Source organism: Malania oleifera, chromosome 7, assembly GCF_029873635.1.
Source record: "Malania oleifera isolate guangnan ecotype guangnan chromosome 7, ASM2987363v1, whole genome shotgun sequence".
Lineage (NCBI taxonomy): Eukaryota > Viridiplantae > Streptophyta > Magnoliopsida > Santalales > Ximeniaceae > Malania > Malania oleifera.
Window position 1 is genome coordinate 7,383,122 of NC_080423.1, and position 20,708 is coordinate 7,403,829.

The 20,708-nt window shown below is 37.1% G+C and overlaps 2 protein-coding genes and 1 non-coding gene across 3 annotated transcripts; 2 read left to right on the plus strand and 1 right to left on the minus strand.

Moving 5' to 3' along the window:
• Positions 1–11,642: 11,642 nt before the first annotated feature.
• Positions 11,643–11,736, plus strand: TRNAY-GUA (transfer RNA tyrosine (anticodon GUA)). Its single transcript has 2 exons — positions 11,643–11,679; positions 11,701–11,736. It is a non-coding gene; the product is annotated as a tRNA-Tyr (tRNA).
• Positions 11,737–12,803: 1,067 nt separating this feature from the next.
• On the plus strand, positions 12,804–14,940 carry LOC131159602 (uncharacterized). Its single transcript, XM_058114632.1, has 2 exons — positions 12,804–13,807; positions 14,407–14,940. Exons 1-2 carry the CDS (start codon positions 12,922–12,924, stop codon positions 14,478–14,480), a joined length of 960 nt encoding a protein of 319 aa, XP_057970615.1. The 5' UTR covers positions 12,804–12,921; the 3' UTR covers positions 14,481–14,940.
• A 1,497-nt stretch (positions 14,941–16,437) lies between these two features.
• On the minus strand, positions 16,438–20,430 carry LOC131159603 (uncharacterized). Its single transcript, XM_058114633.1, has 4 exons — positions 19,554–20,430; positions 17,700–17,792; positions 17,426–17,493; positions 16,438–17,178 (listed from the first exon to the last, which is right to left on the minus strand). Exons 1-4 carry the CDS (start codon positions 20,175–20,177, stop codon positions 17,019–17,021), a joined length of 945 nt encoding a protein of 314 aa, XP_057970616.1. The 5' UTR covers positions 20,178–20,430; the 3' UTR covers positions 16,438–17,018.
• Between the last annotated feature and the right edge of the window lie 278 nt (positions 20,431–20,708).

Genomic DNA, 20,708 nt, shown 5'->3' on the forward strand with positions numbered 1-20,708 from the left:
CTTTTGGCACCTAAGGATTATCTCGTGTTTCTTTTGCTTCATCTGCCAAGTATTCAGTCCACTCACGATGGCTTTTTCCTCAGCTAAGTGAAGTTTTTCCTATAGCTTTACCTTTTAGTATAGCCATATTGTTTCTTGAGCTTCCCTTTCCATTTGAAACTGAGGTAAGACCTTGGTAACTGAGGGTCCTAATTGAAGGGTAGGTCGGAAGTCCATGACCTAAGGATTAACCCGGTTAGCGCACTAATTATCATAACTTTCCCTGACCTTGATGATACAACTATCGGAATCTATAATATGGATGACTCTCCAAAGTGCAACGAATTTTCCAATCCTCTTTTGTGCCTCCTTTTAATCATAGGCGAATTCTGAGTCAACTAAACCATGCATCATGGGTATAATTTGGAAAGATCCCACTTGCCTTTTGAAAATAAGAGAAACATAGGTTACTCCTCCTCATGGTCCTAGCACTGGGATCCAAGGAAAATCTGCACACTTGTACAACATATTAACATACCCCATCTATATATGGTGCTTGCCAAATGAGCAATCTTGTTACCCAATTCGATCGAAATTCTTTTAACCCATTCGAACTTGTTTAGTAGCTCTTCCCACTTGGCTTCCTTGAAATCAATTAAGGGGATTCGGAGTGTAGAGTACATGGGATAGAAGTAGCCTTCTTTACAGAGTAAATGGTTCATAAACTAGACATATACCAGCAGGACACAACATCTCAGTCTTCTCTTCCTTTTTACCCTGCAATGATTAAGGGATCAAAACATTTTTGGCATAATACTAAGTATTGGGTTGGTCCCATCTGTACTCTGGCCTTACACCCGCAGGGTTCCCTGCTCTACACCCTGAAAACAACATCCACCATAATAGAATATTAGTATTTCTTCATATACTACATTTCTTATAACTATGGGGAAAGCAAATATTGAGTAAAATGTCTTACCCTGAGATTGAGATGAAATTCAAATCACTTCCACCAACGATCCGCTCCTATAGACTTGTAGAGAACTTTCCCAAGAGTGTCATGGTGGCTTCAGATCTTTGATCCAGCGAGAAACGGAGTCAGGATAGAAGAGAGAAGGGGAGGGGAGCGTTTTAGAGAGAGAGGGTGATTTTGAGCTGAAAATTCTATCAAAATCTGATTTTAGAAGTACTTATAGGCTCGGATTCGTCGAGAGACACGTCATCTCGTCGATGAGTCCTGAAGAGAATTCGTTGATGAACCTGCACCCATCATCGACAAATTTCAGACTTTTAAAAATCCTCTCTTGGTATCCTCTCATCGACGAGACGTGTCTTCATTAACGAGATCCTCATGTATCCTCGTCGAATGAATCCTCTATGTTTGTCGACGAGGCCCTGATTAATTTCTCGGGTTATTAAAAGCCTACTCTATAGGAAAGGATTAAAGCAGTTCAAAAAGATGATCCAAAATTAGTATAGGCAATGGTCAAAGTACAAAGTGGTCAGGGAGAGGAGTTTAGTATCACAAATGATGGGGCTTTGCGGTTTTGTTCTAGATTATGTGTTCCAACTGATGCTGATATCAGAAAGACCATCTTAGAAGAGGCTCATAGATCTTTATATACAGTACATCCTGGGAGCACGAAAATGTATAAGGATATGCTAGGGTCTTATTGGTGGAGTGGTATGAAGAAAAAAATTGCTGAGTATGTAGCACAGTGTTTGACATGCTAGCAGGTAAAAGTTGAGCACCAGAGGCCGGTAGGTCAGTTGCAGCCACTTTATATCTTAGAGTGGAAATGAGATCATATATCTATGGATTTTGTTTTAGGGCTGTCATCTGCATTGCATGACCAAAATGCCATTTTGGTGATAGTAAATCGTTTGACTAAGACAACCCATTTCCTTCTTATCAAGATCAGCTGCTCCATTAGCAGACTGGCAGAGATTTATATTCAGAAGATAGTCCGTTCTCATAGTGTGCCTATGTCTATAGTGTCAGATCGAGACCCACGTTTCACGTCACGATTTTGGAGAAGCTTGGAGGAAGCTCTAAGTTCTCAGTTATCTTTTAGCACGACATTCCATCCTTAGTCATATGGGCAGACTAGGAGGACGATTCAGATATTAGAAGATATGCTTCAAGCATGCATGTTGGACTTTGGGGGTCGTTGGACCCAGTTTATGCCACTGGTGGAGTTTGTGTACAATTATCAGGCCAGCATTGACATGGCACCGTTTGAGGCGCTCTATGGTAGGAGATGTCGTTCTCCTTTATATTAGGACGAAATGGGTGAGCAGAAAGTTGTGGGATCATAGTTAGTGTAGCAAGCGTATGATAAGGTTCGACTCATCAGAGATAGAATTAGTGCAGCTTAAAGCCGACAGAAGAGCTATGACAATAACCGCCGCAGGAAATTGGAATTTGATATTGGTGATCATGTGTTTTTGAAAATAGTTCCATTAAAAAGGATTGTGAGATTTGGAAGGAAAGGTAAGCTTAGCCCTAGGTTCATTGGCCCGTTTGAGATTCTAGAGAAAGTGGGGCCAGTTGCCTATAGGTTAGCTTTACCACCTGTGTTGTCTAGCATACACGACGTATTCCATATTTCCATGTTGAGGAAATACGTCCGAGACCATTCTCACGTAATCAGTTATGATGAATTAGAGCTCAGTGATTCACTAGTTTATGAGGAGGTACCACTAGAGATTCTGGACAGGAAAGAACAAGAATTACACAATAAGAAGATTCCTCTAGTAAAAGTCTTATGGAGAAATCACACAATAGAATAAGCTTCTTGGGAACTCAAGGAACAGATAAGACGAAAATACCCACAATTGTTCCATGGGGTTCAGTTATAATAAGGTAAAGTGTAAATAATTGTGTAATGTTTCTTTTGCAGGTTAGTCAGTATATGTAGTAGTTTAGTTAGTAAGTAATATTTTGGTTTTGGGAGAATTTTATTTTATATATGTAATCTCCCATAACTCTGAATGTAACCACGGTATTCATCCGCCATAAGTGAGGGTAAATAATAAGATAAGTAGATTTTTTATCTTTTGGGGATGGTGAAGCATATCGATAGTAAATTTTGAGGACAAAATTTTTATAAGGAAGGGGGAATGTAGAGACCCAAAGGAATTATATTAATTAAATAATAGAAGGAGGAAAGAAAAGGAAATTGAATTTGAAATGTAACAGGGGTCTCGTCGACGAACGCAGCACGTTTGTCAGCGAACATGCTTGAGGGGATCGTCGATGGGGACACGTGTATCATCGACAAGAAGATACCGAGAGACTATTTTTTAGCTCTGAATTTTATCGACGAGGAATAGTCATTCGTCGACGAACTTCCTTTGTTGCCTCGTCGACAAAGTGGCATGACTCGTTGATGAGTACAGGTAAATAAATAGCCTAAACTTGATTTTTCTGCAGAAATCATGCGAAAAATCTCTCTCTCTCTCTCTCTCTCTCTCTCTCTCTCTCTCTCTCTCTCTCTCTCCTGTTTGTCCCTTCCCCCTTCTCTCTAAGATTTTGGGTCAAATTTTTGCGGGTTTGACGATTCAAAGCCACTACGACACTCTTGAAAAAGTTCTCTTCAAGTCTGTTGGAGTGGGTCGTTGGTGGGGTTAACTTGAACTCCATTCCAAATTCAAGGTAAGAATTTTTATTCAATATTTGGTTTTTCCACAATTGTAGGAAATGTAATACTCAAAGAAATACTGAAATTTTGTTTAGGGAGATATTATTTTCAGGGTGTTGAACGGGGAACCCTGTTGGTGTAGGACTAGACACTGTAGGGACTTTTTAGTAGTCAGGTAAGGGAGTAAACTAAAGCAGTAATTTTTCATGAAAATTATTATTATTTAATAGTAGGTTTATGTTCAAAAAGTATGTATTACATAAAAGCATATTTTTGAAAATATATATTTCGGAAAATACTACTGTTACACATGACTATGTATTTTTAGTATGAAATGTCAAGAAATGTGATTTCAAAACGTAATTCATGATTTTAATTAATTTTATGTGGCATAAATATTATTTTACGTAAATTGTATTATGTTAAGTCAATTTTACAGAAAAAACATGTTTCAGTTATTTTCAGAAATAGCATGATAACATAGTAAACTATGATTTCAGAATACATGATAAATAAAAAATTTATGCAGATCAGTATGTATGTTATGTTTGGCGCAAGGCCACAGTTATGAAAGTATTCGATGCAAGGCCGTAATTATTTATGTTATTATAGAATTCAAAAAATGCTATCAATCTATTTATGTTCAACCAGTATATTATCATGTATTATATGTTATCAGAACCCAAATGATAGTTCAGATCAGTTATCGGGAGTATGGTACCGTAGCTATACAGTTTAGTTCAGTTCAGACTTGTGCTAATTGCCCCTGCTAGTAGAGGGGGTGGGAGATGGATAGTCAATGTGGCTTTTAGTGTAGAGTTGTAGACATCCACCTGGTAGTCCGGACCAGGGTGTGGTGGACCCATCGTACTTACAGACATTTTTGACTCGGCGGTGGTCGCCCAGCCCTTGTCGGGTCCCACCTTTGGATTGCACAATCCGTCATAGAGGATAATACATGACATCAGCTAGCTATTCATCCTGGGTAAATTTCAGAATTACTAATTATATCAGATGATTTTATGAATAGTGAAATGCATTATGATTTTGTATATTTACGAAATGATATGTTTATTCAGTTATGATATTGTCAGTTTTTCAAGCATGTGATGTGTACTATGTATTTATTATAGCACGCAAATATTCATGTTACCACACAACTATATTTAGTTTATTTCACCTTAATGAGAGGTGTCTCACCCTAGCTTAAACCATTTCAAGGAACTTAGAAAGACCGGCGGACCAAGGCCACCATTGAGACAGTTTTTACTACCCCGCTAGGAGGGTAAGTTTTGAGCTAGGATCAGCTGATTTTTGATATTAGATCCTAGTTTATTCTTTTGGTGACTTTGAGGATTGTATATTTAAATAGTGTATGGTGGAATGTAGGTAACTCTGGTATGATGTATTTTATGGTTTGGTAAATGAAATTTATATTTACTGCGACTTAAGTTTCCGCTGTATATGACAGGTGTGTCCCCGTTACCCACGGGGTCTAGTTGACTTTATTATATGATTAGTTAGTGGTATTAGGGTGTTTAATGTGATTAATTATGTGGTAAGTAAGCAGGTCGTTACAATATAACTTATTAATAAATATTCTAAAATTTCTAGCATAACATATTTCCCTTACTTACCTAACTAGGAGGCTCGCCTCCAACTCTACCCTCATGCCCTCGACATACTAATCTCAAAATCCTACAATAATACGTTTATACAAATTCCTCAATAAATCACTAAACGATAAAATTATCTCACTCTTATTTCTTGAACCTGCCTATTCACAATTTCTTAAACTTTAATATACCTAGGCTCCTAGAAAAATATCTACTGGGGTTCTCAACCCATGCCTACAGGGTCCTAAAAACACCATAACCCTGAAAACATAACACCTTAATTTTACTCCACAAAATTTAAGTATATTCTCATATAGTACAAAATCTGGACTCAAATAAGCTTGCTAATACTAAAAATACCAAAATAATCTACTTACCCTAATTTTGGGATGATTTTCAAATTTATTAAATCGAAATTCTGCTCCGACTAGGTTGTAGAGAATCTCTCCAGGATCATCGTGGTTGTAACATCCTCAAAATTTACACCAATTTTTTTTATAAATATATATAACCATACCTATGCAGCGGAACATAAGTCATACAACCATATATACTATACAATATCAAAATTCAGTACATTCAGACCATAGACATATACAATAACTCCCTCCAGTATCATCTATCCCAAAAATACAAAATCATGTCATAAACTTACCCTACAACCAGGGTAACCAAGTCAACTCTCTATCTGCAAGCCTGATCTACTTGCATAGTTGGCTCACCTGAAAAGTGGTAAAGTAATGGGGTGAGATGACGTTCAGTAAATGGAAATATTGTATTACTAGTGTGTGGTGACTGAATCATAAAACTATAATGATAGTATTTAAAAGTGCATGATCTGACAAATCTATAAAACACATATATAGTAGCTTAAATTATTTGTATCATTTGAATTTTCTATCATTCATACTGTTATATCATATTACATACGAAAAAAGCTGTGAAACCGTATACATATACATATACATATACATAACTGTGCTCTTTCCCTAGGACTCGGTATGTCATGATTTGACCCATCACGACGGGGTTGTGCAGCCCGTAGGCGGGACTTAACTCTGGTCAGCCCTCCAGGTAAGTCATCATACTCCACACTACCTCAGCCCAGCCAAACTGCATCCACTCCTAAGGTCGGAACTGATTGCTACCTCGTCAAACTGGCCCCCTCAACCCAGTGAACTAGGGAGTTGCATCCTCTCTGAGCACATTTTGACGGTACCCTCACACTATCTGAGATATGTGGTTGCACTCTATTCTGTATATAGCAATGGTACCGTACTCTGTAACTATATCTGACTATAATCTTTCCATAGGAATCTGATACTATATACATATATACTATACTCTTTTTATTGTTTTCATTATGTTTTCAAAATAACCATAACACAATTAATCTGAACTATAAATACTGTAATATCTGTAGCATCTAGATGCTATAACTGTATAATTTGTCTGTACTTTCTATCTGTGTAATCTGTCTGTATACTTTGAGTGTTATGACATTTAGGAAAACATAACATTCTGTAAATACTATGTATACTGATCTGAATAAATATCTGTGTATGTATATGTAAATATATATATTTATCTGTGAAACTATTTGAATAAAAACTGTATATGTACTTATATATGTCTGTATAATATCATATACTGAAAAAACTATATTAAATTTTACATTAAATAATATCTACTCAAGCCACACATACTTTAGAATCTCATATTCTATAAAAGCTACATAATAACTAGTATACATGCACATATGTAAAATTCTTGTTAATATAATCAAATCTCCTAGCATAGAATATTTTCCTTACCTAATTTCTGAAAAGCCCTCACTGAACTCTGGCCCTACACCCGCAGGCTTCTCCACTCAACACCCTGAAAACGACATCCCCCAGAACAAAACATTAGTATTTTCCTAGATACAACATTTCTTATAACTGTAGGGAAAGCAGATTCTGAATAAAACACCTTACCCTGAATTTGAAATGAATTCCAAACCATTTCCACCAACGATTAGCTCCAGCAGTCTTGCAGAGAACTTCACCAAGAGCATCGTGGTGGCCTCGAATTTTTGATCCGGCGAGAAACGGGGCCGAAATTGAAGAGATAAGGAGGGAGAGGCGTTTATAGAGAGAGAGAGAGAGAGAGAGAGAGAGAGAGAGAGAGAGAGAGAGAGAGAGAGAGAGAGAGGAAGATTTACGCCTTTTTTTGCAAATTAACCATTGTTTTCACTATTTATAAGCTTGGATTCATTGACGAGACACGTCATCTCGTTGATGAGTTTTTAGTGATTTCGTTGATGAACCTTACTTCCTCGTCGACGAATTTTAAACTACCTAAAACCCCTCTCGGTATCTTCTTGTTGACGAGACATGGTTTCTTCGATGAGGTCTCCTTATGTGCTCATCGACAAACTCCCTGTGTTCGTCGACGAGGCTCTGTGTAAATCTTCTAAGTTATTACATCCTTCTTTATTATTTAAATACCATTATTTTTTGGGTCATTACAGTGATAGCTTCTGATCATCGGACCGGGGAGAAACGAGGTTGGAAAGTTAGAGAGAAGTGAGAGCAACCATTTCTAGAGAGAGAGACTGAATTTCCATTGAAATCTAATTTTTTGCGCTTATATAGATGGCTGGCCACATGGCTTCATCGACGAGTCATGTCACCTCGTCAACGAGTCCACGAAGGGGGTTCGTTGATGAACACCTAACCTTTGTTGACGAGTTTCAGACCCTGAAAATAGCCCCTCGGTAAGTTCTCATTGAGGAGACATATGTCCACGTCGACGAGCCTAAGAAGACTAGTCGTTGACAAACTCTCTGTGTTCGTCGACCCTGCTGAGTTTCCTTTAAAATTTTATTTTTCTCTCTTTTATTTTATTATTTAATTCCCATAATTATCTGGGTTACTATAGGGCAGGTTATATGCAAGGCTTACAGGGTACTTCTTGGTGAAGTTAGTGAGTATGGCACGTTTCTCGTGTAATCGATCGGCAAAGGTATCGCTAGATGGGGAAGTTGCAGGTAAATGGTGGGCAGGTTTTGCGATAGACTACTCGGTTATGAGTGGATGTCCATTGGTGCACTATTCTAGTAATGGAGGATCTAGGCTTGGTGTTGTGTCCGGACAGTACATCTTTCTGGGTTATAAGAAAGGTCCGTGTAAGTTAGGTGATCCTATGGAAAACAAAGGGGTGATCAAGGACATGGCTTTTGGTGATAAAGTCATGGGGCAGCATACTTAGGTAAATGAAGAGAAACAAATGCCAGAAAACTGAAGTAGTAGCAATTATGTTATTCGGGTGGAGTTAGGAACTCAAGGTAGAAATGCAGGGAGTTCTCTCTTGGGTCAACAGTATCTCAGTTTGAATGGGCATGTGATGCAGGTGGAGTAACAAACTCAGGGCAAAGATGACGTTGTTCATATTGTAGGGAGTTTTCAGCTCATGAGATCAGCAAGATCACGGTGGGCTCATGTGTACTATTAGACCACTACTCAAGTGTGTGAGTTGGCGAGGCTTCCAGTGTGGAAGAGGGTGATAGGATGTCATGGAGTGATGTATCTGTTGTGTGTGAATGACATGTTATTGGCTGGAAAGGCTTTGACCGAAGCTAATCATTTGGATACTCTGTTGGAAGGTTTTGACATGAATGTGTGTTGGGTACGACCAAGATGAGTCTTGGTTTACTAATTCGCTTGAACAAAACTGCAAGGAGATTGGTGTTATCTCTGGGTGGTTTTGTAGACAGGGCTATAGGGCGATTGGTGTTATCTCAGGGGTGGCTTTGTGGATAAAGCTACAGGAAGATTGGTGTTATCTCAGGGTGGTTTTATAAACGAAATTGCAGGGAGACTTTTGTTTGTTGTCTCAGGGGAGTTCTATGGAGAATCTATATGGAATGTCTACCACTCGGTACCCAAGGACGGGCTGTGATGTCCGAGATATGCTAAAGGTCCTCCATGATTGTACAATGGAGTGTTTCAGCAGGCAACAGAGTGAACTGTTAGTTGTTAGTTTTGTTGAAGACTATGCAGGGGGCTTTAGTAATATAAGGCTTGCAGCAGCTTTTTTATTTACTATTATGGGATGGTCTTATTGGAAGCCTAGGGTGAAGTCTTTGGGTGTTGTATCTACAACTGTATTGGGGTTGATGGTAGAAGCTGAGGCTGCCATCGGCAAGTTCAAGCGGCATTACTTGGACTTGGTGCATGTCTCCAAGTGCTAGAAGGGAGACGGTCCCAATTGAATGTTTAGAAATCAAGGTGGAGCAATCAGATATGTTTTTTCAGATTCTCCTAAGGGGCATATAATCACCAAGGTGGAGATTGTTGTTTATGATGTGGCTCTTATACTTCGGGAGTTTATAAAAAAAAGGGGTAAATATATGAATGTGGTCTTAGTGTAGGGCAACAGCAAAGACTCGTCGATGAGTGGACAAAATCGTTAACGAGTGGCCTTCTCTGGCTCATCAACAAGTGCCCTATTCTCGTCGATGAGTGGTCACTGGGTTGCGAGAAAGAATTTAAATTTTGAATTTGAACATTGGAATGGATGAGTATTCGGAGGGAAACCTCCAAGAGGTTGGTATATATGTCATTCTGGGCATATTTCAACATATAAGAGAGTAAGAGAGGGTGAGAGGAGGAGAGAAAATCATTGTATTGTGAGACTTTGATTTTCATAGTGAATCTCTTGTCAATTGCTCCCGTGAATATAAGTTTTTTCGAACCACGTAATTCCTAGTATCGTTGCCTTTATTATTACTCTCTTTATATTGCTATGGTTGTGGAATGTTTTCTGTTTATCATCATTTCGTTTGTTGCAAGTATATATGTGTGACCTTTTATACAATGTTCATTTCGCTGCGCATGGTTGGGAGAGGCCGCCCTTATTTTTCACAACATTAAAAAATGTTATTTTTTCAAAAGCACTACCATTTAATTTAATCATGAATTATGCCCAAACATTCAACAAGTCTTAATTTTTAAACACTCCACAACATTTATCACAATCACACTTAAATCAACTTATGCTTTAGTTAAGATGAGATTAGGCTCTTATTTGCTTCTGTTTGAATTTTTTCTGCAACCTTTACACTTTCCTTTGGTAGTCTTCATCTTCCAAAGTCTTTCCCAATTTTCTATCTTTCAATCTTCTATGAGTAGCCACTATTTTGCTATAATCTCTTCAATCTCTCTTGTCTTATTCCCTTTCTTCTTTGCTCTCTCCTTAGCAATTCTCAATCTTACTTTTTGTCTCTCTTTTCTCAATATAAGAAATCCTTCCACCTTTTTTTTTTTTTTTTTCAATTTTCCAATCTCAATTTCTTCCCTCCCCCCTTTCACAATTTCTTTAAGAAACTCTATTTATAGGAAAAAGGGGCAAAATAACCAAATTATTTTTAAAACAAATGATAGTGATTGCTCAAATTGGTTGATTGATTTTTATATTTAATTTATTTATATTCATTAACATATTGCTAACTAAAAACTCTCCATTCTGATGTGTGTGCAGGTGTTAACATTGGGAGGCTAGCTCATCGGAATCTAGGCCCCACTAAAGCTTTTTTTTTAAATATTTTTATGTTTTGATTTTTTTATTATTATTTTTGAATCGAGTGGTCTCATGTGTAAAACAAGGGATCGCGCCTAAAAGAAGACCTAGAGGGCAAATATACCTAATTAAACAAAATGAAAATTTAAGGTTTTGCTATATAAAGTCTGGACAGAATGGAGTATCTACAATGCCTATGGGTTCTCCTTGCCAATTTAAGTTATACTATGGGTATCTTCCATGATGGGCTTAAGTATTTTATTTTAAGCCTAGTTGGCCATTAATGGCCTCTAAAATTTCAAATATCCAATTAGACTGCCTTGGTTTTGGTAATTAATAATTTAAATTATGAAATTTTGTTCTAAATCTCATTTATTAAATATACAAATAATTCAGCACCAATTAAAACCTCTTACTGAATTAATGATTGGAATTTTTTATTTTAATTCAGGAGTAATTCATCACCAATTAACAACTTATTTTCACTAAATTTTAAATCACTAAAAGTCATAAACTCTATAAATAAGTGCAAACAAGTGTGGCCTTAATATTAAATTTAAGAATTTTTTTTATAAAAAAAACTTGTAATCTATTAATATTTTGATTTGGTGAAATAGTTTTGAAACTTAGTAAATTTATTGAATTTTTAAGAAAAAGGAAATTTATTTATAAAAATTATTTTTTGGAAAAATTATTTAAATTTGGAATGTCCATTGGCTCATTTATCATTGAAAAAATATAATTTAGAAAAATAAGAATGAGGTTATCTTTGCCTAAACTTCGTTTTCTACTGCCATTTTCTTAATCGGTTATAAAGTTATGACGACGGCAGTGAACACAACCGACCTTAGCTCAGTTGGTAGAGCGGAGGACTGTAGTGGGAAATTTCCTGATGAGTCATCCTTAGGTCGCTGGTTCGAATCCGGCAGGTCGGATTTTTTTCAATTTTCATCTTTTAGTATTCTTTTTTCACCTAATCTTTAACCAGTTCATCCCAAACAACAGATGATGTTGTATCATTAATTTTAACCAAATCTTTCTTTATGTAAATTTTACAATCCTTGAACCTACACAAATAATAGGTGATGTGAATAATATATATATATATATATATATATATATATATAATATTGTTATCCATTAGTACAAATTTTGCCTTATGGGTTTTTAATATAAATAAAACTCCATTTAACCAATAAAATTTTAATTAAACAATTCTCAACTTACAATCATCTATATATTTACATTTTACATTAAACTTTTATTAGGATCGGAGGAGTTCATAAGTAAGTTTGATACACATGAACACAAACTTAACCCAAAAGTTTAAATCTATTGGGTTTTAGATCCAACTATGTATATAAGTATTTATCATCTACTCTAATTTTCTAATGTGGGACAAGTTCACAAGTGGAATTCGCAACAATCTTCCCCTCATTTATGAGTTCCAACTGCTTCCCCTTGAACGGAAACCTTCTCTCTTTTGGAAATAAGCCTAATTTTCCAACAGTTGCTCAAGTGGGTCTTATTACTGGCGCCTTATGTACCTCAGATTGCATTTCATGTGCCTCCGAACTAATTATACCTCCCACATCTTGACCCTATTCGAATCCATCCCAAGCCTAGATGATCGTTATTGGCTTCGGTCACACACTTGGTCATCCAACTGTTAGCACGTCAAGAGAATTAGTTTTACGTCTCAACTTTTAAGATGTTGTTCACCTAGAGTTACAAACCGTTGGCTTTAATACCATTTGTTAGAACCGGAGGAGTCCATGGGTGGCTTGATACACATGGATGAACATTAACTTGACCCAAAAGTTTAATCCTTTTGAGTTTTAGGCTTAACCATGTATATAAACACTCATCATCTACTCTAATTTTTTAATATACTACAAACTCATAACTGGAATTCCCAACAACTCTTTTACCATAAGCTAAATTTTAAATATTTAATTAATTATCTAAGACACTATAATTTCTCCTTCAGAGCTAAGCCTCATGGTGTTTTTCCATTCCTCCTAAAGCGAGTAAAAGCTGCAAACCATAAATCTAGCTCCCCATCTAGCTAGAGAGAGAGAGAGAGAGAGAGAGAGAGAGAGAGTAATTAAAAAATTAAGATGGGAAATTTTCTTTCCTTCAAATTACTCCATGCAACCTTCTTCCGCATCTTCTTCTTCTTCTTCTTCACATGTCGGAGCATTACGTTAGCTACCAAGCTCCCTTGCCGGACCAGCTGCGGCTCCCTAGAAATAAAATACCCCTTCGGCACAGCCTACGGCTGTGGCTCCCCCCGCTTCCACCCCTACGTATCATGCGCTCCCGGCGTAGACCAGCTCCTCCTCTCCACCCACACCGGCTCCTACCCCATCACCTCCATATCCTACGCCACCTCCACCCTGACCATCGCCCCTCCCCTCATGTCCACCTGCACCTCCATGCACCCCTCTCCCAACCTGGGCCTCGACTGGCCCAGCCCATTCCAGCTCGGCCCATCAACCTTCCTCCTCCTCTCCTGCTCCCCGCCCTCCTCCTCCCTCACCGTCGTCAACGACGGCTACCCGTCGCCGGTCTGCGACCTGACCTCCGATCACCTCTGCGCCTCCGTCTACACGTGTCCCTCCGTCGTGGCCCTTGGGCTGCCCCTCTTTCCTCCCACCAACACCTGCTGCGTCTACTCTCCCGCCAACCTCGACGCCAAGGGGGAGCTGGACCTTCGCGCGCTAAAGTGCGCCGGGTATGCGTCGGTTGTGTCGCTCGGGGACGATCCGACCGAGCCGACCCGGTGGGAATACGGGGTGGCCCTCACGTATAATATGCAAGTTGGGTTTGATAACGATAACGTAGCCGCCCAATGCGGGGACTGTGAAAAGAGCGGTGGCGCGTGTGGTTACGTGCCTCACGGTGATTCGTTTGCCTGTGTTTGTGAAAATGGGTTCAATAGCAGCACGGATTGCTACGGCTACAGTCCAGACGTGATATGGAGCTCCGATTCTCGATGCATCTGTAAGTTTATATTATTGTCATTATTATTAGAATGAACACTAACCTCTTAGAGGTTAGGAAAAAAGACATTGATCATTAGTTTCAAAAATTTCAAGCAATTTTTTTTAGGTTTAGTTTAATTTTTTTAATATTTTATTAAAAAAATATTTTTAAGAAAGATTTATATTTTTTTGATAAATCCTATTTGAGATTTGTGTTATTTTTGAAATCTCGCGAACTCAATGAAATTTTTTAAACTTCAAAGGATTCTTGCCTTTTGTATAGAAATGAGGCCACTATTTTTTGTTCTTATTATTATTATTATTATTATTATTATGCCTGTCGATATGAGAATATATAAATAATTTTGTTGTTGGAGATAAAGCCATAGAGCTTTTCTACATGGCCACATGGGATACACATAAAGAAAGCAAAGCATATATTCGCATAGATGGAACCAAATCTTTAAGTTTTTGGTATGTATGGGTACATATATATATATATATATATATATATATATATATATATATATATATATGAGGTGAACTTTTGAAATTGTAAATTAAATTATATATTAATCATTTAAAAAAAACTATATTATATATTTATTTGTTTTGCAGGGAAGGTTTGGTTGGGGCAATATTGTGTGGCCATCCTATTTAGTATATTGACAATTATTGAATGGAATAAGTGAAGGGAAGATGAGTTTACCATCCTAGAGAAGAATCCAGTGCAAGGAATAAAGGCAACCATAATTAAAGCTGAGGAGCTAGCATCTTGTGTTTGCACTTTGCATCATCAATTTTTTTCTCCTTTTAGTGGCCTTCTTTTAATGCAATAAGAATATATCATTGTGGAAAAAAGGGTATTTATTCGTGAAAATTATAATCCATATCTATTAATCTACTTATTATAAATAAATAAATTAGAATATACTCATATAATTAAGTCGTAAATAGGTGATAAACTTACAATTTAATGATAGAAATGAGCATACTTTCTCGATCGGTTTAAATTTCATGCATCATCATCAGTTTTCGTTTCAAATGTCATCTCATAGATGCCCCTTCAATGGATGCTCTTCGCTTTCTAGCTATTGTAATATTTAGCGACTACAATTTGTCTTAAGTTGGTTATACAACATACACATACTCAATGTACACATCAAATCATATAAATTATGAATCAATTTTTGCTACATATCAATCAATTTCTGCTTAATTTCTTAAGGTGCGAACATAATTAATGCATAAATATTTCTATTGTAAATATTACAAATAGTAACGATCAATTTTTTTATATGCGTACATATAATTTTCAAAGGAGGTTAATCTAACTAATTAGCTTTATAATTCAGGAAATTCAATAATGGGCAATTGAATTTCAACAAGAAATCCTCAATAATTTGAGGTTAAGAGATGAGACCTAGCTAGCTATGTGTTAAGTCGAAAAATAACCCTCAATGGCAGGTGGAGATACACGACAATGGCGATGTTCGAGACAATCGATGGCCTACATGCCACCGTCAAAATTCAATCCAAGAACATTTGAATCCTAGTTGAGAATTATGGAACCTTAACACGTCGTTAGTATGGTAATAAACATTTGCAAGTTTATGCACAATGTCTATGACTTCAATCTAGGATCGAGGCACATTCCCAGGCACATGCCAATGTTTCTATCATGGAAAAGGTCAGCGAGGAGGAAAAACAACAAATATTGACACAAGAAGGCCAATAAAAGATGAAGCTAGAAGTCACTTTGCTTGATTAAATTATACATTTTATATACTTCTAAATTAAAATCAAAATTAAATGATCATATGAATTTAAATATAATTAAATGAAAATATACATAAATTTTTAAAAATAATAATAGAGCCAATTACAAAATACTTTTACTATATTTTCAATTATCATGTCCAATAAAATTTTTGTTGTAAAGTAAATTTTGAAAGTAGAGCAATTAGGCAAAATAATTATGATAAATTTTATTTTTATTATAGTAATTTTTTAATGTGTATTATTTGTAATTTTATTATTTTAATCATATTTTCAATGAAAATGAGCTTTTTTAATTAATTTTGTAATTTGTATTAGTTTTATAAATATTAGCCAAACAAGTCGTTGGTTTCTAATTTTCAATTTCTGTTTCTGATTTTTTATTTTTATTTTTATTTCTGATTTTATTTTTCCTAATTTTTTATAGCGACATCAAGCGGCTCCATGAGACGCTTGTTTCCAACCAATCACTGAAAAATGGCCATGGTTATAATCTTTCCCATGGGTTTCCTTCTCTTTTGGCTAGCGACCTAAGGTAGGGAAGGTAGCACTGATGATTCGGGGGATGGGGCAATGGTGAGTAGAGGAGAGAGAGAGAGGTGGGTGTGACACAATGTGCTGCGTTCGTAACGAGAGGAAATTAACAGACGATTGGGTAATTACACAATTTCAAGAACAAAAATCGCATTCTTTTTTTTTTTTTGAATTACGCACCAGGTTTTCACGTGTTCGTTTTATAGTCCATGTGACTAAGAATCGCACTCTTGATAGGCATTGTGTGTGTGTGAAATAGATAACAAAATGGCGTATAGGACAAATTACAACTGAGGTAGCAATAGAAAACACATACAAGTTCAATAAGAAACCAACTTAAAACAACATGTTGCCACCTTTCTTCCTAGTTATTCACTCAGCTTAAATATTCATACCATTGGACAATATAAAGTCATTACCACCATTCATTGATTACAACTGAGGTAGCAATAGAAAACACAGACGAGTTCAATAAGATACCTACTTAAAACAGAGCATGATGCCACCTTTCTTCCTAGTTATTCACTCGAGTATTCATACCATTCGACAATATAAAGTCATTACCGCCATTCATTCTTCTTCAACATGCTCTAAAAACAAAAGATCTTCAGTAATAGAAATATATCCAAAGTAATGGCTCACTTCTCTTCTACCACTTTCACAACCAAGAGTTTTCCACAAAATTTAGCAGGATTCTGGTGGGCTGATCAAATCATCAATAAAAAATCTGCGTCGTTTGTATATTTGTCCTCATACCTAGCTCAAGTATCTAGTACTTTCACAGGCTTATTATAGTTGTATTGCAATGCACAACCATCATGATTCCAGAAATGCATGCTGGGCTAAGAAATATGAATTGTCATAATCTATTTTCACTTCTGGATAAGTTCACCCAGTGAACTCGGATATGGAAATAGTCAGTCCACCTTGCTGCCATTGCTTTTATTCTCTTGCTTAGGAGGTAGTGGACCAACAAGGAATGACTTCATGTGCTTGTAGAGCTCCTTGGGTTTCTCTTTATTGATTGCATGCCCTGCGTTCTTTAGGATTACTAATCGTGCGTTCTCACCCACATGTCTGCACCCAAAAGATTTAAACAAGAAATAAAATAAAAATTGAAAGAAAAAGAAAACGAAAAAGATTGAACATATTACTGAAATGTAGAACCAGGCAATAGAACTCCACTCGGTCGCTGGGACAAAAGATATTTACGGCATAATATATACCTTCCAAGTCGATCCCAAAGATAACCAAATGTAGCATGGTAAGAATTTAAACACATAAAAATGTAAATTAATGAACTTATCGAGCCCTGCAATTCAACCTTTTTAATCTGTGTGCCAATTCAATCGGGAATATCTGGTCATGTTCTCCCCATATTATTAGAGTGGGCTGCAACAGCGAGAAATTATGCCTTTAATGCTCAGGAAGATGAAAAAGAGAAGTGGAACTTAGAACTCACAAGCAATGCAGACAAGAAAAGAAAAACTTGGAACCGACAAATAACGCAGGTAGGAAATTTGATGAGTATCATAAAATTTAAAACTACAGAAAAGTTAAAAGAAGTAATAACAATAATAAATGAATTTTTCAAAAACCTGAGTTATCTTGGGAAGATCAGACAGCCTTCTATCCTTGTGTAAAGCTTGAATTAATTCTTTTCTTTCTTGAAGATTTTCTGTACACATCACCTGCTCAGGCATTAGCATTACTCAAATCCAATTCCAGCAAATAAAAGAACGAAAAACAAGGAAATTTCCAACTTGTTTATAATATTGAACAAGAAATATCAAGCATTTTGCCAACATAATTTCAGATAAAAAAATCATGAAAATATTACTGTGGGAAAGAGATAAGCACGTCCAGCTGCCGACAGGTTACTAATGCTAACTGCAGCAATAGCAAGGTTCATATCTTAACAGTTTATTTTTTTCTAATCGCAGCAGCAACAACAACAATTTTCATTTTATTGCCTTAAGACTGCTAACTCTCACAATTAAATTCTCCAACGGTCCAACCATGACTCTACTCATGGATGAGTGTCTATTAACAGAGTGATGGTAAAACTGAAAGCCAAAACAAGACAAAAATGCGAATATTTTCATTTTTGGACATAATCATCTGATAATTAAGGCGCCTGCACACAACCGAAAAGGGATAAAATGATAACTGAAAGCCAATATTTTCCTACCACTTGTCTCCACATATTGGAGTTAAAGGACGATAATTTCTTAAAATCCAGTCTCACATATAATCTTTAATAGTTCAAACCACCAATCAATTTTAGTAATTTCCTTCCAATGAATTTCAGGGTTTTACACATTTATCATTGCTCAACTTGGAATATTTAGGATGATGAATTGTAAAACATTGAAAGATAAATTAAGGAAAGAACAAATTCGTGGTAAGTTAGGTTTAGCTCCTATAAAAAGATAAGCGATGGACGACTCAGATGGTATAAACACTTACAACGTAGGCCACATATATAGTGCGTCAATGAGGAAAAGTGAGTTAGTTACTGTAGGGGGCAGTAGAAGGATTTGGGGCAGACTTAAAATAACTTGGAAGGAGATAGTGAGTAAGGATTTAATATTTCTAAATCTGTCAAAAGAAATGGTCCATAATCGTATAAATTGGTGGAAAATGATTCATATAACCGACCCCACCTAGTGAGACTTAAGGCTTAGTTTTATTGTTGTTGTATCGTTGCTCAACTTGGTAAAAATCTAAGTAACCTGTTTTTGTGGGTGCACAGTGTGATGTCCCCGGCTGAAAAAACTTGGGTTAAAATCATGTAAATAACAAAATAACAACTTCCACATCGATTCTTTTGAATATCCAAGGCATTGCAGCTTCTCCTCTCCGTATATTTGCACAACTCGCACTAAAATATATAACCATACATTAGCGCTTGATGCACACAACCACAAATATAATGCAGAGTCTTAAAACCTCTATCATGCTTGCAAAGCCCAGCTCAAGAACTAAGGTAAAGCGAAAATGGAAATTGGACGAAGACCATAGCAAGGTCAATTTTTTTCATCTCTTCAAGGATCATTTGAATTAGTCTTTCAACTCTAGTCATAGTCCGTAACATTCACCACACCCACAATTGACCACAAGAAACCAATTTGAAGTAAAACTAGATTAAGTTTGATCAACTTCATTATATCACTGAGAAGCTTACTAATATAATATTGAAGTTCAAACTAGGAAAACTTAGTGATGATTGCAACACGTCAAATGACAGATAAACCATACACACCAAACAGCTCTCAACAAAACCAGTACTTGTCGTGCTTTGAATAACAAGAACAAACATTGAAAGGAGCATTCTTGCTTTTACAAGCAAGAATATAATAACAAAATTGCTAACCAAACGTTAACATTTATAATCAACAAAACTTAACTCCGATTTCGAAAGCATAAATTAAGAATTTAGAACTCAATACTTCGATGAAATCATTGAGGAAGCAAGACGGCAGGTTCTCTGGGGGCTTCACGAACGAAATGCGCATCAAGTCCCTCACCTTCTCCGGCGTCTGCGGCAGCAAAACGCTGACCGCCTCCTCCACGCTCGACACCTTGAACATCCCCTCCTCCATGTCCGTCTCCTCCAAGCACACCCCGGCGCAGCACAACACCAGCCGCTCCACCCTTTCCCCAAACTGCGCCGCCAAGCTGTACCCAACAAACCCGCCGTAGCTTATGCCCACCACGCTCATCTTGCGCACCCCCTGCGCCTCCATCACCGCCATCACAGACCGGGCCTGGAACGACTCGGACCGGTCGGGCCGGGTCGTGTACGAGTTGCCGAAGAAGATGAGATCGGGGACGTAGACATTGAAGCGCGCGGCGAGGGGGGAGATGAACTCGTTCCACTGCCACATTGCGTTTGCCCCAATTCCGTGAATGAGGAGGAGAGTGGGTTTGGACTGTTTGTGGGTTTTTGGGACCCAGCAGTGCATGACTGTGCCGTCCTTGAGATCGGTCGTCGTTGACCGAAGACCGGCGTAGGCGAAGGAGTATCTTAAACACCGATCCGCTGACGCGGTGATGCTGAAACACTTCGCCATTAGAGCGCAGCTCTCTCTATCTCAGAGCTTGGAGGTGAAGGAGGGAATAAGGGAAAAATAGATCCGTTAGCAAAAGGAAATCATCGGAGTAAAGCCGCCGAAAGAAGATATGCTTTACTTGGCAAGTTCTCTTTCTCAGCGGCCAAACGAAGGTTCCCGGGAATTCGATGTGACAAGGCCCTGGATCTGCGTCACTTGCTAGGGGGAGGTCTTAGGTCGTCCACGGATTTGGAAAACACGAATTTCCAAAGACGACCAGTATTTGAACTCAAGCAAATGAATAGTATTAAATTGGAGGGAATTTGATAATATGATAATATAAATATTTTACAAAAATATGAAATATGGTGGGTTCGAGACATCATGAATTAATGTCACTTTTAGAAAGTCCTCTTGTTACACCCTTCTTTTAAAAAAAATTTTCGTGTCAGTTCATTTTTGTTTTTCTTTTTCCTTTGTCATCACTTACGTCTCAAAAAGTTACATGGAATACTGAGGAGAAAGATATGTCATTTTAAAGTTTCACTGCTC